The sequence below is a fragment of the Pseudorca crassidens genome, chromosome 7 (genome assembly GCF_039906515.1).
Source record: "Pseudorca crassidens isolate mPseCra1 chromosome 7, mPseCra1.hap1, whole genome shotgun sequence".
In the NCBI taxonomy this organism is placed as follows: domain Eukaryota; kingdom Metazoa; phylum Chordata; class Mammalia; order Artiodactyla; family Delphinidae; genus Pseudorca; species Pseudorca crassidens.
In genome coordinates this window covers 17,763,418-17,787,549 of record NC_090302.1, presented here as the reverse complement: position 1 = coordinate 17,787,549, position 24,132 = coordinate 17,763,418, and the positions used below count along the sequence as shown (strand labels likewise).

The window sequence follows — 24,132 nt, the reverse complement described above, 5'->3', positions numbered from 1 at the left end:
AAATTAAAAAAAAAATAATATGATTAAAGTCATAAAAAGTGTATACTCTGATATAGTGGAATCAAATTAAAATTCAATGACAGAAAGTTATCTGAAAAATCCCCAAATATTTGGAAATTAAGTAACATGCATCTAAAGAATCCATGGGTCAAAGAAGAAAACAAAAGGGAAATTAAAAGATATTTTGAACTGAATGAAAATGAAAACACAATTTATCAAAAATCTGTGGTAAGCCACTAAAGCAGTAATTAGGGAAAATTACTTGTCTTACAAGAAAAATCTCAAATCAACAACTTCAGCTACCACCTTAAAAATCTAGAAAAAAGAGGAACAAACTAAATCTAAAATAAGCCAAAGAAAAGAAATAACAAAGGTCAGAGTAGAAATCAATGAAATGGAAAACAATAGCAAAGGTAGGTGAAATCAAAGCTGATTCTTTGAGAAGATAAATAAATTACACAACCTTCTTTCCAGATTGATCAGAAAAAAAAAGAGAGATGACAGAAATTACCGATATCGAGAATGAGAATGATATCACTATAAATTCCATAAATATTAAAAAAAAATAACAGAATATCACAATTTTTTGCCAGTAAATTTTATAACTTACACAAAATGGATAAATTCTTTGAAATACACAAGGTATCAAAATCACTTAAGAAGAAATTCATAACCTGAATAGCCCTATATCTATCAGAGAATTAAATTAGCAATTAAAACCTTCTTACAAGAAAAGCTCCAAGCCCCGATTATTTCACTTGTGAATTTTACCAAACAATTCTTTTTTAATACATTACTAATTCTACCCAAACTCTTTCAGAAAACTAAAAAGGATAAAATATTCTGCAATTTATTTTGAGAGGCCAGAATTATCCTGACAGCAAAACAGACACAAGCATTACCAGAAAACTACTGATCAAAATACCTGACAAATAAGGATGCAAAAATCTAAACAAAATTTTAACACAATAAATCCAACAATATACACAAAAAGATAGTGCATCATGACCATGTGGGATTAATTTATTCCAGGAATACAAGGGTTTTTTTTTTAATCCTTTGAAAATGCATCAATATAATCTACCGTATTAACAAACTAAGAAACATAAACTATGATCATTTCAATGGACACAGAGAATTCAACATTCATAACAAATAAAGATTCAAGCACTGTGCTGGGAGTAGGACAGACTGGCTGTGGAACTTTGGGAAGGTCACAGACCTCTCTGGGATTCACTACTTGATCTATAAAAATGCGCCTGGTAATCATTCAGAGACTAATGTTAGCAACATGGCGGCATAAGAATTTTCACCCCCACCACCCAACCCCCCCCATCACCCCTCTAACAACCTCCATCAAAAAATCAATTTGAACCAATCCGAGTAATGGCATTGTGGGGACAATTTGAACCGAAAAATCAATTTGAACAGCTGTCCGTGCACAGAAATACTTCACAAGAACTAAGGTTTCTAGGTGAGGGATCATTGCACCTGGTTGAAGCACAAAACTAAGAAAAGATGCTTTGAGGAGAGTAGGAAAGAAAGATTCACATTACTCTTATAACCTCTCTCCCCAAGCCTGAGCAGCCCAGTGCAGAGAGAGAAACCGTCCCTGTGGAAGGAAAGAGAAAAGTGAGACCAACTTCACTTTGCACTCCAGAGCCAGCTCCCATGGCTGTAGGTGGCTCCCAGAAGACTTCTGTGTGCATCCAGGACTCTGGCTCATCCCAGCAACTGCTGTCTCCAGGGGCTCCAGCAGCTTCCATGGCACCAGGCTCCCAGTGGGCTCCCACGAACCCAGGTCTCCAAGTCACCCTGACACCTGCCAGCTCCGAAGGCCCCCAGGTGATCTACACTTGAACCCGGGTTTCCGGCTGGGCCCAGCACTAGGCCAACTACCACCAGCTCAGGCTTTTGACCTACCCTGGAACCAGGCTGGCTCCCAGGCTCCTGACACTCCAGCACTCCAGGCCTGCCCTCATGGCCCAGCCTCAAGGCCAGCTCCCTCAGACCCAGGCTCCCCGCCTGCCATAAGCCAGACCAGCCCTGCAGACCCACCTCCAGGATGTCACAGCCTCCTGTATATTCTTTAAGTAAACTTAAAGCACTCCTTAAGATCCACTTTCTGCATCTTCTCCTGCATGTCTGAATAATTTCCAAATCCTCTTCCTTAGCATGAAAGACAACTAACTCAGTACATCTCACTAGAAAAGACAATTCCTTGAACTTCTTTATCTCAGTCCCAGAGATAATATATTTACAGATCAAGGTCTTCAAAAATGTAACCTGTAGGCCTTCCCAAGTAGAAACGGACAAATCCTTTTTTGAATTAACTAACACTTTAGTATATGACCTTGTGGATCCAATTTAGAGAATCAGAAATTCTCTACAAGTACAATTTGCTACCTCCCCCTGTAGAAAATCATACCAAAAAGCACACAGGTGTGGGAACTAGGAAACAAACACCAAACAGTGAAACTTCCCAGTGCCTTCCCAGTTCAGAGGACACCAAGTCTCCAAAAGTATTTAGAAAATCCCAGTTTCCCTCCTCTGTCACACCATCTCAACGAAAGAGGAAGTCTTGAACTTTCTACTTACCTGTGTAGAGGTCCGTATCTGTGTATTCATCCACTTTCTTGTGCTGCAGAATGTAATCAGAGACCTTGGTCCCAATAGCTGGCTGGACATCTACCCACTCCAAGGAGACCACGGTGCTGGAGGGCTCTACTGCTGGGGAGAGCCGCAGCCTATGGGGGTGACAGGGAAGGTTGTTTGTTTGCCAGCCAGTACTGTCTGGGCCCCAAGAGTTTGCACAGGTCAAGATTAAAAGCACAGCGTTCAGTCTGGCTTCAACCCACCACCATACCCCTTGTGTAGACTCAGGCAATTAATTATACCTCTTTCAGCCTCCGTTTCCCTGTTCATAATGGGGACAAGAAAGAGCCACCTTTTGGATCAATGTGGAATCCAGTAAATTAATCCAAGTACATAGTGTGTGCTCACAGCAAGTTGATTAGCTTTCCATTTGTTTAAACTATATTCTCAATGATGCTTCACTGTCAATTAAATTGGCAGTGCTTTCAAACACAGTCATCTGCCAACCTCTCTGCCATTCTCTTCAATCCCCCAGTATATCAGTCAATGCTTTAATATCAATACTCCCTCACAGCAGGCAGGGATCCTGGGGAATCCTTTTACAAAGCAAGAAATAACAGAATGTTTGAAGGTGAGAACTGGGGAGGGGGTCCTCTGAGAGAGGGAAGGGCAATCCCCCCATTTCATGGAAGGTGAAAGCAAAGCCCAGAAAAGGGGATGATCTGCACAAAGTCACACAGCAAACTGGGGACAGAACCATGATGGTGACTTTGCTTGTCCCCAGCCCAGATTCCTTCTCTCTTTCCACTATATCCACTAACTCTGCAAGGACTGTCTTACAATGGACCCTCAGTATTGGCTCCTGCCCAGACCTCCTCCACTCATCACACCACTCTCCCTCTTAATCACACTGCCCCAATCAAGAAGATCTTCCTTTACTTCCTCAAAGGGTGAGTTTCCTGAGTCAGGGCTTTCCCATGGGCTCTGTCTTTTTCCTGAAACACGTCTGTTGCCATTTGCTGCCTGGCAAACTCTGACTCTAATTCAGGTCTTCTCAGAGAGGCTTCCCAGACTATCTCCCTCTCCTCCAACTAAAGCATCCCCTCTTTGTTCTGTCCATTAGCACATCTTTGTTTTTCTTTCATATTTTTATTATTTAAATGTTTAAACGGTATCATGCTTTCCTGTTTTTGCTTTGACATCTGTCCCCTTCACTAAACGGTCAGTTCCCTAAGTGCACAGGCTGTGCCTGTCTTGCTCATTTATGAATTCCCCAATGTCTGACACACAGCAGGTGTTCAAAACTTCTTTGTTGAATGAATGAATAATATAAAGTTTCTTAGAAAAGGTCCTACACTTTCTTTATCTCAGTAGTCCCAGTGGTCAACACAGAACTGGCAAAGCAGTAGTTAGTGCTCAGTAAACCTTTGCCGAATGGATGAGTGAAGAAAAGTAATGATGGCTGGCTCGGTGCTATTAAAATAGCACACACTGCAGTGTAAGTGTCTACCCCCGAGCCACGATTCCATTCTGCTAAAGCTCCCTGCTTTCTCAAAGAAGGAGGTAGGCCCCCAGAGACTTCAGGCATCTGGTGAAGCACCTTAGGAACAGAAGCAAGCCATGGCCTGCACTGGGAGGACAAGAGTATGAGTCCATGGAAAGGGGTGGCCAGAGGAAGAGGGGCCATACATACGTACACCGGCTGCGGGAGAGGGCTGCAGTTGGGGAGCCCACTGGCATCAAAGGCGCTGAGGTCACACCTGCACCAGTCATCGATCACGTCCCCTTTCCCTGAGCACCAGTAGGAGCTCATCAGTGCACTCTTGAAGGCCTGGAATAAAGGAGGACAAAAGAGATGATTATGACAATGGTGGAGAGATGGAGAGTGAAGGTCCCAGTGGCCATGATAGTCACTGACCCAACCTTCAGAGGAGCTCTCCTGGGCACAGGACACCATCTCTTGCATAAAGCCCCAGCATTCTACCACCAGGTTCTTCTATTTTGAGCCATTCTCCACCCAACAGCCAGAAGGATCACTGAGACAGGATAGTAACAGCATCCACTGAGAACCTCCCCTGGGCCTGACACTCTACTCTAAGTATATTAACTTATTTCATCTTCAGTACCTTACACGATAGCTGTAATAAAAATTATCATTATTTCCCATTCTACAAACTGGAAAACTGGGGCACACAGAAGGTAAGTAATTTGTCTGAGGTTCATAGCTACTAAGTGATGGAACTGAGATCTGATCCAAGACAGTCTGGCTCCAGACCCTGCCCTCCTTAACACCTTGCCACACTGCTTCTTGTAGAAATCTGACCACCTCACCACCCTGCTTTGAAACCTTCAGAGGCTCCCCATAGCCCTCAGGATAAAGTCTAAACTCCATGCTCTAGCTCCTGACCACCTTCTTAGTCTCATCTCTCACCACTCCTCTGATTTTCCTTTGCATGCTACCATCCACCCTCATGCAACCATTAACATTTCCACCAACAGTGAATTCCTGCTTATGAAAAGTGTGCTCTAAATCAGGAGACAGCAAAGTGTTTCTGCAAAGGACCAGACAGTAAATATTTCTGACTTTATGGCCAGGCAGTCTCTGCCACAATAACTCAACTCTGCCTTTGTAGCATGAAAGCGACACAAATTATAAATAAATGGGCATGTTTGTGTTCCAATAAAACTTTATTTGCTAAGACAGCCGACAGGCTAGACTTGTTCTGAGGTACATTGTTTGCTGACCCTTGCTCTAAATGATGATTTATTGATTGATTATTATTATTTTGGCTGTGTTGGGTCTTCGTTGCTGCTGCACGGCCTTTCTCTAGCTGTAGCGAGTGGGGGCTACTCTTCGTTGTGGTGTATGGTTTTCTCATTGCGGTGGCTTCTCTTGTTGCGGAGCACGGGCTCTAGGCACGTGGGCTTCAGAAGTTGCAGAGCGTGGGCTCAGTAGTTGTGGTGCGCGGACTCTATAGCTCAGGCTCAGTAGTTGTGGTGCATGGGGTTAGTTGCTCCACAGCAAATGGGATCTTCCCGGACCAGGGATCGAACCCATGTCCCCTGCATTGGCAGGTGGATTCTTAACCACTGTGCCACCAGGGAAGTCCCCTGATGTTCTATTTAATTGCAATGTGCTTCATTGTCTCTCTCTTTCTCTCTCTCTCTTTTTTTTTTTTAAATACATCCTGTCCTCTCTACTGGAATACTCAACCCCACCCCCACCTTGGAATCCAATTCACTCTTTTGGTCTCAGATGAAACCTTCTTTTCTATGGGAACCCTACCTTGACTTTCTTAAGCCTGTAATCAGGCTCCTCTTCTGGACACCACAACACACTAGACCACACCTAATCATCACATTCCCTTGCCTATCTCACCCAGCAGACTTTGATTCCACAAAGGGCACAGGCCATGCCTTGTTCACATGAGTGTTCCCATGGGACTGAGAACACTTATTCAGTCAATATTTACTGAATAAATGAACAGACACTGAAAAACTGATCATGAGGCTGAGGTTCAGATGTGCTTTATGCTTTCGTCACTCCATTTACACTGACATTTCAAGGCACTGGGGATTCAAAATGCTTGACAGCTCTTTTTCAAACTTGGGGATTCCAGAGAATGTTGATCTCTTATTCCTTTGCCAGGTAACAGACTACCTGCTTGCTTTATTTTTTCTTTTAATTTTTTTTTTTTTTTTTTTTTTTTTTTTTTACCTTCTGTGTACTTTTCCAACTAAAGCTTCACAAAACCTACTACGAAGGACACTTGATTACGCAGGTGACACTTTTTCCATCTTGCATTTTTTTGGTTGTTCTTTCTTTCTTTATTTATTTTTTGGCTGCACTGGGTCTTTATTGCTGCATGTGGGCTTTCTCTAGTTGTGATGAGCGGGGGCTACTCTTCGTTGCGGTGCACAGGCTTCTCAGCGTGGTGGCTTCTCTTGTTGTGGAGTACGAGCTCTAGGCACGTAGGCTTCAGTAGTTGTAGCACACAGGTTCAGTAGTTGTGACTCGCAGGCTCTAGAGCACAGGCTCAGTAGCTGTGGTGCACAGGCTTAGCTGCTCTATAGTATGTGGGATCTTCCCAGACCAGGGCTCGAACCTATGCCCCCTGCATTGGCAGGTGGATTCTTAACCACTGTGCCACCAGGGAAGCCCTCCATCTTGCATTGTTGAAAAGACTCAAGTACAGCATGTTTGTGTAAAGTGGGTCTGGGGTCTGCCTCCTTAACTACTCAGAACACAGATCTAGAAGGAGAACGTGTGTATCAAGGACACTACTGTGTAAGCCTCCAACACATTCCCCTCAGTGCCTCTGATGAGAAGGCTCCAGTTATTCCTGCCATATGTCCTTACTCATATCCTCTCCAAGGGGTGAACAAATGATCCAATTTCTCCTGAATTAAGAATAGTGACCCAAAGAAATAAAAAGAATTATAAGAGCTAATGTCCATGAAGCACCTAGTTATGCAGTGGAAGGTACTTTAAGGGCATTAAAGTGTCATTCTCACAATAGTCCTGAGACACAGATACTGTGATCTTCATTTACAGGTGAGAACTAGAAACCAGAACAGTGAAGAAATATTCCCAAGATCACATAGCAAGCAAATGATGGAAGCAGAATCCCAACCCAGATCTCTGTGACTCCCAAGCATAGGTCTCTTCTATTTAACCACTCAGGACAGTGGGGTTGACTCCAGGTAGGATTGCCAGATTCAGTAAATAAAAATACAGGATGCCCAGTTAAACTCACGTTCCAAATAAACAACTTTTTTTAGTATAAATATATCCCATTCAGTGTTTGCATATAAATTATGTGGGCCAGAGTCTGGCACACAATAATAGCACTGTTCTTACTACAAGTTAGAACCTAGGTTAGGAACAACACAGGTTCTCCTACTGCCACCAGAGAGGGCACTCTCATGAGGGCAGAAACCAGATGGGATGGGCCATGCTGACTGACAGACTTTCTTCTCCCTCCATTTGCCGGCTCCCTCTGATTTAAATTAACATGTACAACTGCTCGTGGTTTAAGATTCTATAACATCTCCAGCTAGAGCTAAGGACTTAATTATCATAATGGTGAGATCCAGGGCCATGGATGAAAGTGACACAGATGGTAAGAGATTGCCTTGGACTCCAGCAAGGGGAGGAGAGAGAACATCCTGTTTTGTGTACGTGTTTTTGTTTTTGCGTGTGTGCGTGTGTGCGTGTGTGTGTGTGTGGTTTTTGTAATCAATAGTCACTGGAGCTTGTGAAAAACAAAACAGGAAATCTCTCTGGACTTTGTGAGTTTCACCATCCAAGCAGCTCTTGGGAAGAAACATTGCCTGTGAGTCTCCACATCCACTGGCTCTTTCCCAAACCCTGAGGAACAGAACGGGGACTGCAGCAGTAGCCAGGCAAACCGTGGATAGAGCTCAAACACACCCTGATAAAAGGCCTACATCAAACAGGGAGCCCTTGCAAGGCAGCAGAAGCCAGCATGCATCAGCTCAGGTTCACTCTTTTCTTACATCTCCAGTCCTTGCAACACTCCATCCCGAATCCAAATAGATCCCAAGGGAGGAACAGCATAGAATGTTCCAGCTTCCAGGGACTCCATAAATCATCTAAGTGAATCTGTTTTACAGATGCACATACAGTGGCCCAGAATGCTAGTTGGCTGGCCCAAGGTGATAGAGCAACTTTGTGGTGAAATGACTCTATTCCTCCATTTAATCCTCAAAATTACCCTTTGAGATGGGTGTCCTATTCCCATTCACAGACACATGGATGAGTAGGATTTGAACTGAAGTTCGTCTGAATTCTGGCACCCTGGACTTTCCCAGGTCGCACAGGAACTATAAATGCCAAGATTTCATCCAAAACATCCTTTTCAGCTGTTCTGCTTGTATCACGTGCTTATGTGTTGTTTGTTGTGTGCATGTGTGTGTGCCTGTGTGTGTTCTCAGAGGAAAATGAAACCTTACACTAGAGGCATTGTTGACTCCTAGCTTTTGAAAAAGTGAAGGCACTTAAGAAACAAATCCTGTACTTAATACAGGGCTAAGGGCTACATTTGCATGGTCATTGGTTTTCATGACAATGAAAGTTTGCATTTCCACTACTAGTGAATGCTTCCAACTTCTGGCTAATTAGCTAGCAAACCAAGCCCCTCAGGATGCGAAAACAGCCACAAAAATGTTAAGCAATCAAAATAAACTAGGATTTATTCTTGACTCCACTGTTACTTCCCTAATTGAACTTTGCATAAGTTATTTCTCCAGTTAAGCCTCAATTTGTCCATCTGTAAAATGAGGACACAGAAGTTTTATTTTGGAGGGTTTAATTAACTGAACTTCCTCCTCCATACTGCATGCCATCTAGTTGCTGAGAAAGATGATGGACAAGACCCAGTCACTAACTTCAAAGGACTCACAGTCTAGTGATGAAGGCGCACACAACTACAATTAATATGGTTGAAATGCTGTGAAGTAACATGCAGGAGGTTATGGGAATACAAAGGAAGAGGACTTTCCAGCTCTAAAAACTTTGACAATGTCTTGGGAATCTTAAACTTCAAGTTAACACTCCGTATTTGATTAAGATAGATTCTTGGGGCCATCTATACAGAATGTCACTAAGCCTACGAATTAAATTCCATACTCTATACTTACAATGGCTATTTTTTACACTGAAAAATTATACTCAGGGGCTGACACCAAATCTGCTATTTTTGATACGGAGTTGGTTCTGCTTTGTATAACCAAAAAGATGCCCTGAAGTCCTCACTCAAAGCTTCATGAATGTGTTATCTTCAGTACTAATAAGCTTGGTCAGGTGGTGCTCAGCCCATACCAATTGAGGAGATGAAAGGCCCTCTGGAGAAAGAAATGGATTACCTTTTTGCCACCAGGCTTCCTTTTAGTACCTAACACAGTATCTAGCAGACAGCATAAGTCAGCCAATATTTGTTAAATTGAATTAAAAATTCACATGGAATGCTGAATGAAATGAACCAAGTTTATAAATGACATCATAAAGCCAGGAAAATGTGTGTGTGTGTGTGTGTGTGTGTGTGATGCTCTCCGTCCTCAAGATTACTTGTATCTCCCACATCAGTGAAGGGCACTCCCATCAATTTGGTGCCTCCAGACAGAAACTGAGGGTTACCTGGGCTCCCCCCTCTACCTCATAACAGGTTTCAAACCAGCTTCTCTCCCCCGGCCCCATGGCTGTCTCCTGGGTGCAGGTTAGTAATGCCTCTTCTCTAGGCAATTGTCATAGCCCCTGGACTGGCCTTCCAGCTCCAGTCTTTTCCAGCACATCCTCTCCCAGCTTTCTAAAACATCACTGCCTATTCCACCCCCTTGCCTGCACCCCTTCAAATACTCCACCACCTTCTGATTGAAGCCTCTACTTCTTAGTCTGATTTCAAAGTCCTCTTTGTTGTTCAGCCTGTGGCTTTTCTCCCATCTTCCCCTTACTGTTCCTACTCTGTGCACATACCATCTTATAGGAGCGCACTGCTTCATACCAAGCCTTTGCTCATGTGCCTTTGTCTAAAATGCCCTTTCCCCACTTATTTTTCCTTGCTGAAATCCAGGAAACTTTTTGTCCACCAGGACCCTGTCACTTGAGAGATTCCGTCTCTCTCGTCTCGTTCAATTTCTGCACGTCACAGTCCCACGCAATTTGCTTGTTTATGTGTACTTCTTGCTTATCAGACCGGGAACTCCTCCAGGCCAAGGCAATATATTTGATTCGTCTCTCTCTCTCCCCAGCTCCAACCAAAAGAGTGAACACATTGTAGGGTCCCCAAAATATGTGTTAAATTCCATAGATATACGTAATAGGATGCTTGGCCGAAGAATAAACTTGCATACTTGCTGGGTTTTTTTTTTCCAGCAAAAGAGATGACAGAAGTGCAATTGGTCACCTTAAAAAGACTAAATTCCTTGATATCGTTGAAAAGGGGTCAGGGTGGTGTACGGACGTAGAATCCCTTTTGGAGGCATTTGGGATTACTGCTTGGAGGAGAGTAGGTTGATAGTTCTTTGCTCAGGAAGCACTTGGGTCTAAAATCACATGCTCCTATGTTCCTAGAGAGAGATGGGAGGAAGGGAAGTGGGTGGCATTCTAGTTTTGTAGGAAGACTAATTCCTGAGCCCACGCTGACCACATTTGATTGGTCAGGAGGGACTAGGATTGATGAACATATAGAAGGGTTGACGAGGACATCATAGCAGTGCTTGTGCAGAGGCAGAAATAGTGGTTTACAACCTGGCCTGGACCTCTCGGATAGGACCTACCTGAGCCACCTGCCATTCAGTCATCAGCACACCCCCTAGAGTGGCTATAGGAGATGCGAATCACTCATTGCCCTGGTAGTTACAGGAGTTGGAGACCAGGGGGCTGGAGCCCCCATTCGTCGGGAAAAAAATAAGTAATGCTGGTGTGTCCTGACAGTGAGGAGATTAACTGGTCATCTCGTTACAAATCAATGACTGCATACTTAAGCAGCATGTGTGAGAACATTTGGGAAGAGAAGTGGGTAATGTTAGTTGACCTAAGACTTCTTATTCCCAAACAGAGCAGGAAGGCAGGTGTGGTGACTTTAAAACATGACCCTAAATATCTCTGACATTTCCCTCACCGTGAGGCGGGATCCAGGTTCTCTCCCCTTGAGTCTGGGCTCTACAATTGCTTGATCAAAATAAGTACGGCTGCTTCAATTTCTGGGCTCAGGCCTTAAGAAACTGGCAGCTTCCACATCATGCCTCTTGGAATGCTCACTCTTAGAGCCCAACCACCATGCTGTGAGGAAGCCCAGACCACATGGAAAGGCCACATGTAGGTATTCCAGGCAACAGACCTAGCTGAGGACCCAGCCAACAGCCAAGGTCATCTGCCAGATGGGTGAGCCATAGACACCTGCTGACTGCAGCCACATGAGGGAACCAAGTCAGAAGTGCCCAGCTCAGCCCCGTCAACCCCCAGAACCATTAAAGACAATAATAAAATGATCATTGCTTTAAGCCACCAATTTTGGTGATTGCGTAGGAATGAATAACTGGAACCGCAGGTAATCCACTTCTGAATAATCCTGAAAGATTACTTAGAAGAGGTAGCAACTAGGGAGCAGCTGATCAAAGGGAAGGAGGCACCTTAAATTACATACTTATCCCAGGAGTTAGAGGGCTCTGAAGTGCATACACACATACTCATTGCCCCAGATCCCTGGCATTTCAGACCTGAAAGAGTCCTGAAAGGTGAAACTGGCCTTCACAACTTTGCACAGACTAAGGGGCCCAAAAGGAAAAGTGACCTGTCCAAGTTTATACCACAAGAATCTGTCAGAAAATAAACTAAGTTTTTCATATCAATTAACATTCACCATATAAGGCTGCTTACCTTTGGAACTGGCTTCAAGCCACTAATCTGTTATGCTTTTAGATAGGAAACAAACATAACAGCAACATTTACTGAGAGTGTCATAAGCATTTTAATACACATTATCTCATTCAATCCTGTCAATAGCCTTATGAAGCAGATTCTGCTGTTACCATCCCCATTTTACAGGTGAGGAAACTGAGGTCTGAAGGGTGAAACAACCTATTCAAAGTCACCCAGCTAAAAAGTGGTAGAACAAGGATTTGAACACAGGTCATGTGATCCTACCATCATGAACAATATTCTAACTAGAGGATATTAGTAACAGCACTTAACATTTATTGAGTGCTTACTACAAGCCAAGCACTGTTTTAAACACTTTATATGTATTCCTTCTCACAACAACCCTAAGTACTTTAGACATGTTAACTCATCTAATTCTCCCAACAACCTGTGAGGTAGGCATGCTTATTATGTTCCATTTTACATTTATGCCCAAGATCCTAGGGCTGGTGAGTGGCACAGCCAGGATTTGAACCCAGGGAGTCTGGCTCTAGAGCCTGTGCTCTAAAATGCAAAGCCTCCAAACACACAATCCATTTTTAAAAAACTGTTATTTATGTTCCTGATTCCCCCCACCTTTAGCATATACTGAGATTTTTCACTGTACCTAAGGGAATGGGCCAATGAAAATGCTATAGGTAACTGCCATTTACATTCAAGTCAAACGTGAGCAATGTTATATAGTTCAATGTAACAGAAGCCTCAGGAGTGAATAAAGTCTCACAGGAAGAGGCTACAGAGCTCAGACACGAGAATCCCAGGGAACTCTAACATTTTCTGCCTAACTTGCTGTGTGACCTCAGTAAGTCATTTACCCTCTCTGGGCCTTATTATCACCTGTATTTTCTTCAACTTGGACATACATTCCACAGCATTGCTGGTTCTAATCATTTTCTGATTTGTGTTCTGGATTTTGCTTTTTCTCAAAGCTGTCCACAATTTTCCCACCCCCTTTAAAAGTTCTCATCCCAGATATACTGCCTGGGATTCTTAAACCATGCCAGTAGGCAAAACCATGGGGACAGTAAAAGGATCAGTGGTTGGCAGGGGTAGGGGGAAGGGAAGGATGAACAGGGGGAGTGCAGAGGATTTTAGGGCAGTTAACCTATTCTGTATGATACTATCACCGTGGATACACATCATTATACATTTGTCAAAACTCACAGAGTGCACACGAAGAGTAGACCTTCGTGTAAACTTTGGACTTTTGGTGATAATGATGTGTCAGTGTCAGTTCACTGACTGTAACAAATGCATTACTGTGGTGTGGGAGGACTCTCTGCAGGGGAAGGAGTGTATGGGGACTCTTTGCACTTTACACTGGGATTTTGCTGGGAACCTAAAACTTCTCTTAAAAATAAAGCCTATTTCTAAAACTCCTGCCGGAACACTCTATGACATAAATCACAGCAAGATCCTTTTTGACCCACCTCCTAGAGAAATGGAAATAAAAACAAATATAAACAAATGGGACCTAATGAAACTTAAAAGCTTTTGCACAGCAAAGGAAACCATAAACAAGACAAACAGACAACCCTCAGAATGGGAGAAAATATTTGCAAATGAAGCAACTGACAAAGGATTAATCTCCAAAATTTACAAGCAGCTCATGCAGCTCAATATCAAAAAAACAAACAACCCAATCCAAAAATGGGCAGAAGACCTAAATAGACGTTTCTCCAAAGAAGATATACAGATTGCCAACAAATACGTGAAAGGATGCTCAATATCACTATTGTTAAAGAAATGCAAATCAAAACTACAATGAGGTATCACCTCACACCAGTCTGAATAGCCATCATCAAAAAATCTACAAACAATAAATGCTGGAGAGGGTGTGGAGAAAAGGGAACTCTCTTGCACTGTTGGTGGGAATGTAAATTGATAGAGCCACTGTGGAGAACAGTATGGAGGTTCCCTAAAAAACTAAAAATAGAACTACCATATGACCCTGCAATTCCACTACTGGGCATATACCCTGAGAAAACCATAATTCAAAAAGAGTCATGTACCACAATGTTCATTACAGCTCTATTTACAATAGCCAGGACATGGAAGCAACCTAAGTGTCCATTGAGAGATGAAAGGATAAAGAAGATGTGGCGCATATATACAATGGAATATTACTCAGCCATAAAAAGAAACAAAACTGAGTTATTTGTAATGAGGTGGACGGACAGAGAGTCTGTCATACAGAGTGAAGTAAGCCAGAAAGAGAAAAACAAATACCGTATACTAACACATTTATATGGAATCTGAAAAAAAAAAAAAAAAGTTCTGAAGAACCTAGGGGCATGACAAGAATAAAGATGCAGATGTAGAGAATGGACTTGAGGACATGGGGGGGAAGGGTAAACTGGGACGAAGTGAGAGAGTGGCATGCACATATATACACTACCAAATGTAAAACAGATAGCTAGTGAGAAGCAGCCACATAGCACAGGGAGATCAGCTCGGTGCATGGTGACCACCTAGAGGGGTGGGATAGGGAGGGTGAGAGGGAGGGAGACGCAAGAGGAAGGAGATATGGGGATATATGTATATGTATAGCTGATTCATTTTGTTATAAAGCAGAAACTAACACATCATTGTAAAGCAATTATACTCCAATAAAGATGTTAAAAAACAAACAAACAAAAAAATGCCAGTTAACATCTTCTCTGTAGAAGAGGCCCCACAGATGATGAGCATGTCATTGATGGTTTTTGAGGAAAGGGGGGAGTGGGATGAAGAAGAGAGACACCCCTCTTACGCATTTCTTTACTCTAGGTCTGGTGCTGGGACATCTGTCTCTTAGCTCCTATAAGACTCCTAGCACTGTCTCTTAGCTCCTATAAGACTCCTAGCAACCTGTGGATACGGCAGCTCTTACTGTTCCCAGTAATCCGTACAGATGAGCCAATGTAGGATCAGAGAAGAGATACCAGCCCAGGTCCCGCAGATTGAATGCAGCAGAGCAGAGGGCCTCTAACTCTGAATCCCAAGCTTTGCCCCCTGACCTCCCTTACCCTACCCCTCAGTTTCAGCCTCTGAGTTAGATCCCCCCACTCACAAGGCCACACAGTAAAGGAATACTAATAGGCAAGGACCCATTTCCTTATGAGAAATTGTGCAGCTCAATCTATAGCTCTATGAATCACAGGAACGACACCTAATTTCCCCTGTCAGGATAAAGTTTGCTTTTCAAGCCATTCTCGCCTGAATGATGAGAGCCTGACAGAACAGCTTGTTAATCTGGGCGACAGGGGGAAGACGTTTAGGGGCAGCCAAACCCCTTCTTGCCACACTTACCTCTGCTAATGAAAAAAATATTAGAGAAATAAATATACAACCCACTGAGACGTTCCTACACAGGGCTCTGTCAGCTGTCTGTTTCCCAAGATGTACAGAGACAGGATGATATGGTTATATGATCTTCAGGCAAGGAGCTATTTTGCTTGTCAGTTCACTCCATATTTTAGCTCCCATCCATCTCACGTAGAGGATGAAGTGCTGGGTTTTAAAGCATTAAAAATAACAGGGAGCATTTTTGAGCAAACCTATATGCCACACACAGTGCTCCGTGTTTGCCATGAGGAGTTATTTCATTTGCACAGCAATGCCACGATTCAGTACCTCTATCACTCCCATTACACAGAAGATGAAACTGAGGCCTCAGGGAGTCTGGGTTCCTTGCCCATGTCACATAGCCAATATTTGGCAGAGCAAAATTCTAACTTAAATGTGTCAAATTCAAAAACCTGAATGTTTTACCACTGTGAGCTAATTTAATCCTCATAATAAGCCCATATATTAGGTTGCATTGTCTCCATGCAATCTTTGAAAAAGTTGAAACTTTAAAAAGATCTGGGGACTTCCCTGGTGGTCCAATGTTTAAGACTCCACGCTCCCAATGCAGGGGGCCTGGGTTCGACCCCTGGTCGGGGAACTAGATCCCGCATGCATGTCGCAACTAAAGATGCCCGCACACCGCAGTGAAGATCCCACAGGCCGAAACGAAGACCCAGTGCAGCCAAATTAATTAATTAATTGGGCTCGTGTGATCAGGTGACTTGCACAATGTCACCAACCTAGGGTGACTCAGATTCCAACACATCACCTCCTGCCACCATCGTTTTTTTGTTTTCTTTTGCGGTACGCGGGCCTCTCACTGTTGTGGCCTCTCCCATTTGCGGAGCACAGGCTCCGGACGCGCAGGCTCAGCGGCCATGGCTCACGGGCCCAGCCGCTCCGCGGCATGTGGGATCTTCCCGGACCGGGGCACGAACCCGTGTCCCCTGCATCAGCAGGCGGACTCCCAACCACTGCGCCACCAGGGAAGCCCCACCATGCTTTTTACACCCTATTTTCCAGCTATGCTTTCTCACCTCTCGCGTCTTACATGCTATTTTCTCTCCTTGGAACACTCTTCCCCCATCTAATAATTTCCCCCACTGACCAGTCCATCAGCTCTCAGCTTGGAGACCACCTCTAGCAGTCCCTGGTCCCTGGGATAGAACCCTTCCTTTGTAACACATCTCTTCCCACCTTCCCCTATTACAAAACTTATTTTCCTGTGTTGTATTTTATTGTCTGTGTCATTGCTTGTCTGTCTCTCCTAACAGACTGTACAAATTGAGGTTGGAGCCCTGTCTACTTTGTTTACCATTTAATCCCTAGTGCCTGACAGAGTAGGGGCCCAGTAATTGATTAATCAATTAGTCTGTCATAAGTTAATTAATGTTAAGAACCCTAATCCTGTCACATCTCTGTCCCTTTGCCTCCTGTTGGCCTTAGCTTGGAAGATTTCTCCTTTGCCTGGGGCCTCAGGATAATCCTGGGCTCTTAACCTCTGCCATGCTCCTACTAGATGCTCACTTTACTCCTGAGACCAGCCCAGGAGATCTAAGAGCCAAAGTTCTTGACCCAAAAACCTTCCACACCCTCCAGTAAAATATGGAAGGGCTTTTGAGCTTTTTGCACAAAGCATCCCAAAGATCAGAAGGAACAAGTGCAAAATTACTTTGAAGACTCTTTCTTAAATATTTATGCAAATTACACTCAATAGACTTTGATTGCTTTTAATATTAAAACAATGGAGTTTTCCCCAAAGTGTTTCTCATAGTATGATTCCTGGCCCTCTTGCCTCATTAATGGCCTGAAACACTTATTAGAAATTCAGATTCCCAGGCCAAACTCAACCCACTGAATCGGAATCTTGGGAGAGGTGCTACAGAACCCATGATTGAATACACTCCCAAGTAATTCTTAGGTATTATTAAGTTCAAGAATCTCTGATCACTTTATCCTGTGGCTTTAGATATATCCTGGCATATCATAGTGTATCCCCCTGAGTCAGGGTACTTCAGTTTGAGAATAAAAACTGACAGGATTTTTAATAGATACGCTTCAGGTTATCAGATGCAAGGGATGGTTTGGTGTGCATATCTGAACTAAACAAAAATAACCCTGTTGTTTTGGCCAAGAGTAGTGGGACCAAAACTGGCCCAAACTGGAACAATCACATATTTTCCCTGGGAATTTAGATTCAAATGTTCATTGCTCTCTCTCAGTGCTTGAACTGGTATGAGATGCAAGGCTAGGCTTGGCTAGGCTGGGCTTGTCATGGTGAGCCACATGGATGGAAACCAGAAAAGGTGGGAGGCGGGGGAGGAAGGAAAGGAGGAGAGAGAGGAGAGAGAGGAGAGGGAGGAGAGGGAGGAGAGGGAGGAGAGGGAGGAGAGGGAGGAGAGGGAGGAGAGGGAGGAGAGGGAGGAGAGGGAGGAGAGGGAGGAGAGAGAGGAGAGAGAGGAGAGGAGAGAGAGGAGAGAGAGGAGAGAGACAGACACCAATCAACTGCAGAGGGAAACAGAACGTCAGGCTCCAGGATTACTGCTGACAGTGGCTTCCTGGATGCTGGTAGCTCAGCTGTGCTCTCTGTCCTTGAGTTACATGAGAAATCACTGTATCATTATAATAATTTCTCCATTTTTTGCTTAGACTGTTTCAGTGGGTTTCTCTTTTTACCAATAAAAGAGCTATGACTGAGACAAGTATAAAGATTCTGTTTCCTAGCTTGGCACACAGGGCCCTTCACACAGTGATGCCACACAATCTCCTTAGCTCATCTCCCACAACTATAGTCTTCCTTGGTCCTACATAACATCTACATTAAACCACCTGCCATGGACCAGATAGGCAACACACTTTGATGCCACTGTGTCTTTGCACATGATTTCCCTCAGCCTATAATGCCTTGACTCCATTCTACCTTTGATCAAATCATACTCATTATTTAAGACCCACTACAACTGCAATCTTCTCTGGAAACTCTTTTCTGATTTCCCAACAGAACTGAAGGCCTCCACTGCACCTTGGACAACACATCAGTTAGTGAACCACAATATTTTATAGAACTATTTATTTGCATACCTGTCCTCTCCACTGAACTTTGAGTTCTTTGCCTTATTTTATCAGAAGCTCCAACACAAGGCCTGGCCCAAAGAAGGTACTCCATAAATGTCTGTTGTATGACTAAGTGTTGCACGAATGAATGGTAAATTCTGAGGACTAGAAGACTGAGAGCTCTTTGGATGTCTAATCTATGTTATCCTAGTAGACCTGCTCAGTCATCATGGCAACAGATTGTGCTTACATTGTTCCAGACTGTCTCCAGACCATTTGTCCTGCCTGTCACTGAGCTGATAGCAATTGTGAAAGTGATGAATGAGCAACAGGAAACATCAGTTATAACTCCAGAGAGAAGACACAGCCATATCAGTAGCCTCATACATCTAATCGTGAGTCATCTTCCCAAGGCATCTTGCCCTGTGACCTTGAACTGCCAAGGGCTTCTCAGTCCTGTACAAATCCAAGTTCTTCAGAGGATGGCTCCTCCTCTCAGCCTGTCTCCTACAAGGCATTGCTCCTGGCCCACTCAGTCCTGGAAGGGGAAACCTGGATGGAACTCACACACTTTTCCTAAGGGAAGCCTTTAGCCAAGGATCCCAGCCCCACCCAATAGATAAGACCTGTCTTCTAAGGCCTGGTGTCCTTTGACAGTAACTCCTCTCCCCTTGTGGTGAGAACATCTGGAGATGAGAGGCAGGTGGGAAGCTTTCAAGTGGAGGGTCTGTCCAAGACTGTGGAGTTCATGTTGCGAAATGCTAGCTGAAGCTAGTGGTGAGTTCCTGAGTAAAGGGCTGCAAAATGTCCCTTCTGTGGCCACTGGCGACCTCATTTTTCCAGTACATCCATTTTCCCTTAGGAGGCATCTGAGGGAGGTGGTCTCTCCAGCTGGTGGGGCTTCCATGGTTGGGCCTGTGGGTAGGGGCAGGGAAAGAAAGGTCGGAGGAGAGGAGGGGACATGCTGTCTAGACCCATACTGAGTTTATCTTTGCCTTTGAGAAGGTGCTTTGGAAATCTGGCTAAAAAATTATGGAAAGGGAGATTCCTACCAGGTTCATTGTAGCCATATTTCCAAGCTGACAAGCTGGACTCTGAGAAGTCTTGATCCCTTAATCTAGCAAAGGACGTTACAAATGCTGGAGGGATGGCAGAGCACGGAGGTTAAGAATACGATCCTTGGAACCAAACCCCTGGGTTCAAGTCTTAGTGTCATCACGGAGCAAACTTGATAGAAGTGACTTCAGTTCTCTATGCTTCATTCCCACATGTGTAAAATGGAGATGTATTAATACCTACCTCAATAAAGAATGGCAAAAGAATAATTTATAAAGTGCCTAGAATAATGCCAGAACCACATATATGTTCACACTTATACATATATTTGATAATTAAAGAGTACTGACAAAGCTTTTAAACTTGGATATTCTCTAAATGGAAGAAAGATAGTTATTATGAATTATTATTGTTTATTATGAATGTAGTAAAGTTATTTACAGGCAACAGTGATTCTAGGCACATCTATGCTCAGAATTATTTTTCTTCTTTTTAACATTTTTACAATGGGGAAAAATATGTCATTAGAACCAACTATCAGAGACGGCAAGATTACCTTTACTTTGGGGAAGCATGCCTTTCCTCGTCTCTGTGAACTGACTACCCTTGAAGTTTTTTAATTGGCTGATGCCTGAAGGTAAGGCAATTACAATTATTGTACACCTACTCTGTGCTGGATGCTTTAATCAGAAGCAATAGCAGAAGCAGAAGAGAGAAGGAGGAAGAGAAAGAGGAGAAAGATGAAGAAGACAAAGGTAGAGGAAAGAAGCTGCAACTCATATTGATCGAGCTTCTAATCATTCTAGGCATTGATAAGTGCTCTGCATATATAATCTTACGCAACCTAACAACAACTCTGTGAGTTAAATACGGTGACCATCCTCACTGAGATTCTGAGTATTTAACTTATAGCTCCAGAATATCTGGTAAAGTGAGAATGTAAGCCTAGGTCTATCTGATTCTTATACTGCCCTTCTTTACATCTGTCATCTGATATAATACGCAGAAGCAACCTAGGCAGCGAGTCTTCTTATCATCCCCATCTGACAGATAAGAAAATGAAGTTTGGGTAGGCTAAGTCACCTGTTCACTACAGGTAAGCAGGTAACATCCAACAGGTAAGCAGATTTGGAATTCAAATCTAGATCTGACCGACTCCAAAACTTGGGCCCTTTCAATTACAGCTCACTAAAGCACCTAAAATTTCAAAATCTCACTAAGAAGTCTGTTTACTTTGAATGTAACTAATATAACTCTCTGAAAAGAAAAAAAATAGTAAATAAAGCTATCTATATATATATAAGTATAGACCTATACCAATATGCCTACCTTAGACATATATCTAAATTCCCATTTTCTCCCGTTCCATTCAAAATGGGATCCGCATATTCAAGAAACAACTATGGGAGAAGCACCATGGAGGGATGGACAGAGTCTCACTAACGTATGATCCCCCACCATGCTTCCACTTCCTGGCATTCCCTCAGAGTTTCTGAAGGGAAGCGATAATTTCTGGAAAGGATTCAGGTTGGGCAAACTAAAGGTGAAGGAGCCAAGCCCAAGCTCTTTTAAGAATGGATTGATGCGTCTAAAAAAGGCTTGAGAAGAGGGTGTTGGCTTGAGTAAACAGGTCCTTGTTGAGTTTTAAGACAAGAACTTCAAGCAGATGGTGTAACAAAAGTCAGCTTCTAAAAGGGCTGAGAAGTGACCAAAAGGTAAGAATGGAGCAAGATGTTTTATCATCAAGGAAAGGTGAGGAAAAAGATAGTGACAGGAGGTGACTCTAGATTCCAAGAAAAGCTACTTGATGATGGAATAGCTTGTCCATGTCCAAGAGTAGAGGAAGGACCAATGATGCGGCAGTCTCTATAGCTTACGTGTTGAGACCACAGGTTATGGGGCCACACAGACAAGGGTTTAAATTCTGGTTCCATAACTACTGGCTTGTGACACTGATACGAGATTTTCCCTCTGAGCTCCCGTTTCCTTTAGCGAGCCAAAAATCATATTTTGAATACGATGAGCATGACAGTAAAGATAGGAGGTATTGTGACCCAGGGCAGATCCCAAAGTCTGGAAGCAAGAAACTTGGATTCTACCCTTAATTCTGCAGGCAAGTAAAGCAGTCTCTGTGTATTCTAACCTCTTTCTTCATAAAGCGTACATCAAGAAGGACACAGGCGCACTGAGTACTTTCAGAGGCTAATACTCAGAATGGCTGGGATAAGACTGAGTCTGAGATAAGAAACAGACTCGTGATGAAAAACAATTACAGGAACCGGGCATGATTACCAGAAGAAAAGTCCAACGGAGACCAAAGATGTCATCAAACACCTGGAAGGCTGGCACTTAGAACTAGGAGAGCGGACAAACTTTCATCGAGCTGCTTCTATAAGCCAAACGTTACTGCTAAGCACCTTACGTGGATCATTTGTTAATCTGCAAAACAATTCTATAAGGTAGACGTTATTAATCCCATTTTACTCATGAGAAAAAAAGAAGCTTAAAAACGTAAGTACTGTGCCCAAAGGCACAGAGACATTTTGTAGCAAAGCTGGTATTCGAATCCTCATCTCTCTGATTCCAAAACATATGTTCTGTCTGGTAAGTCAGTAGGTAAGTCCATCTCAGTACAGTGTTGATGGATGGAACTGGAAACAAAGACAGGGCATGTACAGGAAAATAATTTGACTCAATATAAAGAAAGATATTCTAGTAGTGAGAGAACAGGCTGCTTAGGGATCACTGAGCAAGCTGTTCTGGGAGTATCCAACACAGGCTCCTTCAGGGTATGGGTGCAAAGAATCGAGCAACAGACTAGGGCTGGACTAGATGCCTGGAGAACCTCTTCCATTCTGAGTCTGTCTTCTCTTTCTTTCTCACACACACAGTTTTGATCATAAAATATAATAGTGAAACGTGGGAGAGATGAAGGAGGAGGGAAAGGGGAAGAACAGGGAGGAAGGAGAAGACAAGTAAGAGCTTGTCTATACTCAGCACTCGCTATGCACCAGGCACAAGGCTAAGCGTGTTAGATGCCCATCTCATTTAATACAATAGCCTCAGAAATTAGGTATTATTATTATTATTATTAGCCCCACAACACACCTGAGGGAACTAAGGCTCAGAATCTCTTGCCAAAAGTCACACAGGAGAAAGGGAACAGCCAGGACTTGATGACAGATTTGACCGGCATCAAAGACAAAACTGTTCTTTTAGATCACTTTGGTCTACAAGTCTATCAATACTGGCTGTGGTGGACTGCCAAAAAATCAAGACTGGTCGAGCCTCTAGACCTAACTACCAACTTACAGGAAGTACAGGGGTAGAGGAACATGCTAAATAATACGATGGGGCTGCAATGAGCAAAATCCCCTGGGAACTATACCCAGTTTTCTTGATAAAATATCACAAGGAATAAAAAGAGTTGGAGGAAGAAACCTATAGATTAAAGGAGACTTAATTATCAGCCAATCATAATGTTTGAATCTTATTTAGATCCCAATCTGAACAAACTGGTACCAAAAATATAAGACAATCTAGTAAACATGAACAATGACTAGATATTTGATGGTGTAGAGGAATTGTTAGTTTGGAAGGCAAGGCAATGATATTGATATTTTTGGAGTCCTTATATTTTAGAAATACGAACTTTAACATTTACATATCAAATTATATAGTGTTTGAGGGGACAGAGCCGGGGATGCAGGCCTGCAGTAAGTTGATTATAATTGAAACTAGAAGATGATACGTACATGGAGGTTCATTATACTAGTCACTTTAGCTTTGTACATGCTATACTTTTCTAAACTAAATTGGTTTGGAGTTAGGTAGCAGAAAATCCAGGAATTTGACAATGCTCCCCCAAGTGGGAAAATTCGGAGATGAATCTAAAAAAGAAAAGAAACATGTAGTTTCAAAAAGCAGCTAATTACTTGAGGGTTTCTCCTCTTCTCGGGACTTAAATTTATGGTCTGGGACGCTTCTGCTCAGAAACTCAAGGAATGACATGACTCTGTTGACCAGAGAAGGCTCTGTACAGATTTACCAACTGTGTAATGGTACAAACTCATGCTGCTTTCAACCGCATCTGCCTGGTGAATTGGGAGGCACATCTGGAACGACTTTTTTTTTCTCCTAAGATTAGAGAGAAATAGGCAGAGAGAGTTGAATTGGTGGTGAATTCTCTCTACGCCCTTAGCATCACTGCTGACTGAAGTTGCCTAATGACCCAAGAAGAGCCCCCTGTGAACAGGGATGAGCTCCAGCAGGGATGGGGCCTGCAGCTTGCTCTGTTCCTGGAAACCCAGCACTACCCTGGCTGCTTTGCATGACACCCACCCAGATAAATGATGGTTGTATGACGGATGAGTGCTTGTGGGACAGCTGGAAAAGGGATTCCAGCCCCAGCTCTGACATTTGGTAGCCCTGTGGGGCTTCAGAGGGTGGTACCCGCTCTTTGTGAGCCTCAGTTTCCTAATCTGTAAAGTGAAAATAAACACTGCTACCTTCATAGGACTACTGAAAGAATTAAGGGAGTTAGTGTATGTGAAAGCACCACGCAAGCATGTGGATGCAAGGTGGTCATTCATTTTTCACACATTCATTTAGTTATTCTCATGAAAAATATATTTATTGAACTTCTACTATGAGTC

At 43.2% G+C, this 24,132-nt stretch overlaps 1 protein-coding gene across 6 annotated transcripts in view; it reads right to left on the bottom strand.

Annotated features, from left to right (window-relative positions):
- ASTN2 (astrotactin 2) overlaps positions 1–24,132 on the bottom strand; it is a 911,537-nt gene that overhangs the window by 152,827 nt on the left and 734,578 nt on the right. For all 6 annotated transcript variants that reach the window (XM_067743527.1, XM_067743524.1, XM_067743522.1 and 3 more), the window contains 2 exons: positions 4,293–4,426; positions 2,599–2,747 (listed from right to left, as the gene is read on the bottom strand). In XM_067743527.1, coding sequence (XP_067599628.1) covers positions 2,599–2,747; positions 4,293–4,426 — 283 coding nt within the window. The remainder of the gene's footprint in view (positions 1–2,598; positions 2,748–4,292; positions 4,427–24,132) is intronic.